At 54.0% G+C, this 2,039-nt stretch overlaps 1 protein-coding gene across 1 annotated transcript; it reads right to left on the bottom strand.

Annotated features, from left to right (window-relative positions):
- Window positions 1-427: 427 nt before the first annotated feature.
- Window positions 428-1,626, bottom strand: LOC123165852 (ervatamin-C-like). The gene is made up of 3 exons (XM_044583592.1): window positions 1,291-1,626; window positions 1,247-1,256; window positions 428-1,196 (listed from the first exon to the last, which is right to left on the bottom strand). Exons 1-3 carry the CDS (start codon window positions 1,624-1,626, stop codon window positions 568-570), a joined length of 975 nt encoding a protein of 324 aa, XP_044439527.1. The 3' UTR covers window positions 428-567.
- Window positions 1,627-2,039: the final 413 nt, after the last annotated feature.

Raw genomic sequence — 2,039 nt, 5'->3', positions numbered from 1 at the left:
AATGGAGGGCAGGGGGGGAGGGGGGTGGGCTGGCTCGGGCTCGTGGCTGGCTCGGGTCGGGGCACGCTGATGAGCACGGGCATGCTTGCGTGGATAAGTTGTGGGTCCCACCCGCATGCGAGTAACTGGTAGGTCCCGCGTGTCATAACTCGAATAGCTAACCCCTCGTATTTTTCATTTCATGGTTAAACAGAGCCATGTCGCATTGGAGCTATCATTTGCTTCTAAGACGTCGCATCACAGCCATTTATTCCAACAACGTCGCACTCCTTCCAATTCGCATGAAAAACGTCGCACAGAAGCTATTGGCCCGCTCATGCTACCATTAGCGCGAACAAGATCGGTCTCCCACTGGAATCTCTGGCTACAACTTATATTCTGCCCCTGCGTACAACCAGCAAGTGGCTTGCTTTAATTTATTCCATTCATCACTAACTATACTACTCTCTTCGTCCCATAATATAAAAGCGTTTTTGTCACTACACTAATGTTTAAAACGCTCTTATATTATGGGACTGCGGGAGTAGTTATTTAAGCTCGTATATAGGCACATTGTTTCCTCTATAATTAAAATAGCGCATAGGAATGGATCGGATAGGTGGCCTCGAGTATTACCCCGCAGACCCCACCTTTGGCCTCGGCACCGCGCCGGAGCCGCATATAGCCAGCTTCTCCCCACGCTGTGGACCACGTATTTTTGAGGAGCCAAAAGTCGACTCCCTCCGGCTCGCCGTAAGGGTCGCTATGTCCGGTAGTTCCATACCCAACCAGGGTCATGGCGTGACCGAGAGTGGTATTGCAAGGCCCGTCGAAGAGGCCACCGCGGTATTGTATAAAGGCCGTGCTGTTGGCGTCGACCCCTACCGTGACGGGGCGCTTGAACACCGCCCACATGAGCGCCATCTCGTCCCGCGGCTCCACACGCTCCCAGCCCCTGATGCCCACGCCTTTGCGGGCCGGGTAGCACCAGCCCTTAACACCTTTGTACGGATAGTCCGCCAATCGTGAGATGCCATCACCAAGCTGAATGGTTTGGAATGCCTTGGCCGGGGTGCCACCTCCACAATGCCTGTTGCTGCCGTCGCAGTCTACGAGCTGCTGGGGCGATAGCGGGATCAGGTTCCCGTGCTCGATCTTGTAAAGGCCCTCGATGGCCGATGCGGTTGCAAAAGCCCAGCAGCTTCCACAGTGCGTCCCTTGATCCATCACCGGCGTCACGGCGCCCGCGGAGCGCCAGTCCGCGGACGCCGGTGGATCTGGGTATTTTCTCCGCTGGCCCTCTGGGACGACGGGTTGCGCCATCGGAATGTAGCAGCTGATACTGTGGTCGTTATTGAGGGCGGTGTCAGCGAACTCGTTGAGCTTGAGTTTGCCCGGGCCGCGCTGGTGCGCGAGCCGGACACTCTGCGCGAAGACGGTGAAGCGGGTGCTGCCAAGTGCTCCTCCGCTTGGGAGAGCCTTCCCGAAGTGCTGCGCCCACCGCTCGTACAGAGAGAGGAGGGCCTCCTCCGACGTGACCTCCTCAGAGGCGAACGACATGGTGATGGTGCCACCACTTGCCGTGGGCGCGGCGAGGAGAAAAACCATGGTCACCGCGAGCAGGAGTCTCGCCAAAGTGGTCACCATGGTTAGTTGGTGTAGAACGACAAACAGGAGCGAACAACTCTGAGCGAAGTTTCTTCTGGCCGCACCTCACTTCCTCTCCTCTTCGGCCATGGGGGTTCTTATATAGGACTGGGAGGCTCGGCAAGCAACTTATGCACAACGTTTGTGCTTTGAAAATATCAGACGAAATTTACTCCTCAAAAACAGAACACTCTTATCTTGTCACACGTTTCTCCTTATAGCTGCTGATGGAAAATTCTAGGTGCGTTTGAGTTTGCCTTGCTCAGTAACTGAGATAGTACAACAGCAACCCTGTGTACATCAAGGTTAAAAAAAAATTTGTTGACCAAATGTTCACATTTGTGTTGCAACACAATATGATTTAACGGAAAAGCTAAAATCTGAACGTATGGATTTTAGCAACAAATCCGAAT

The sequence above is a fragment of the Triticum aestivum genome, chromosome 7D (assembly GCF_018294505.1).
Source record: "Triticum aestivum cultivar Chinese Spring chromosome 7D, IWGSC CS RefSeq v2.1, whole genome shotgun sequence".
Taxonomy (NCBI): Eukaryota; Viridiplantae; Streptophyta; class Magnoliopsida; order Poales; family Poaceae; genus Triticum; species Triticum aestivum.
Note: the sequence above shows the minus strand (reverse complement) of the source record. Positions and strands in the feature narration are given on the sequence as shown.

Excerpts from the sequence above, each read along its gene's own strand:
- LOC123165852 (XM_044583592.1), bottom strand. The coding sequence starts at position 1,626 with ATGGTGACCACTTTGGCGAGACTCCTGCTCGCGGTGACCATGGTTTTT.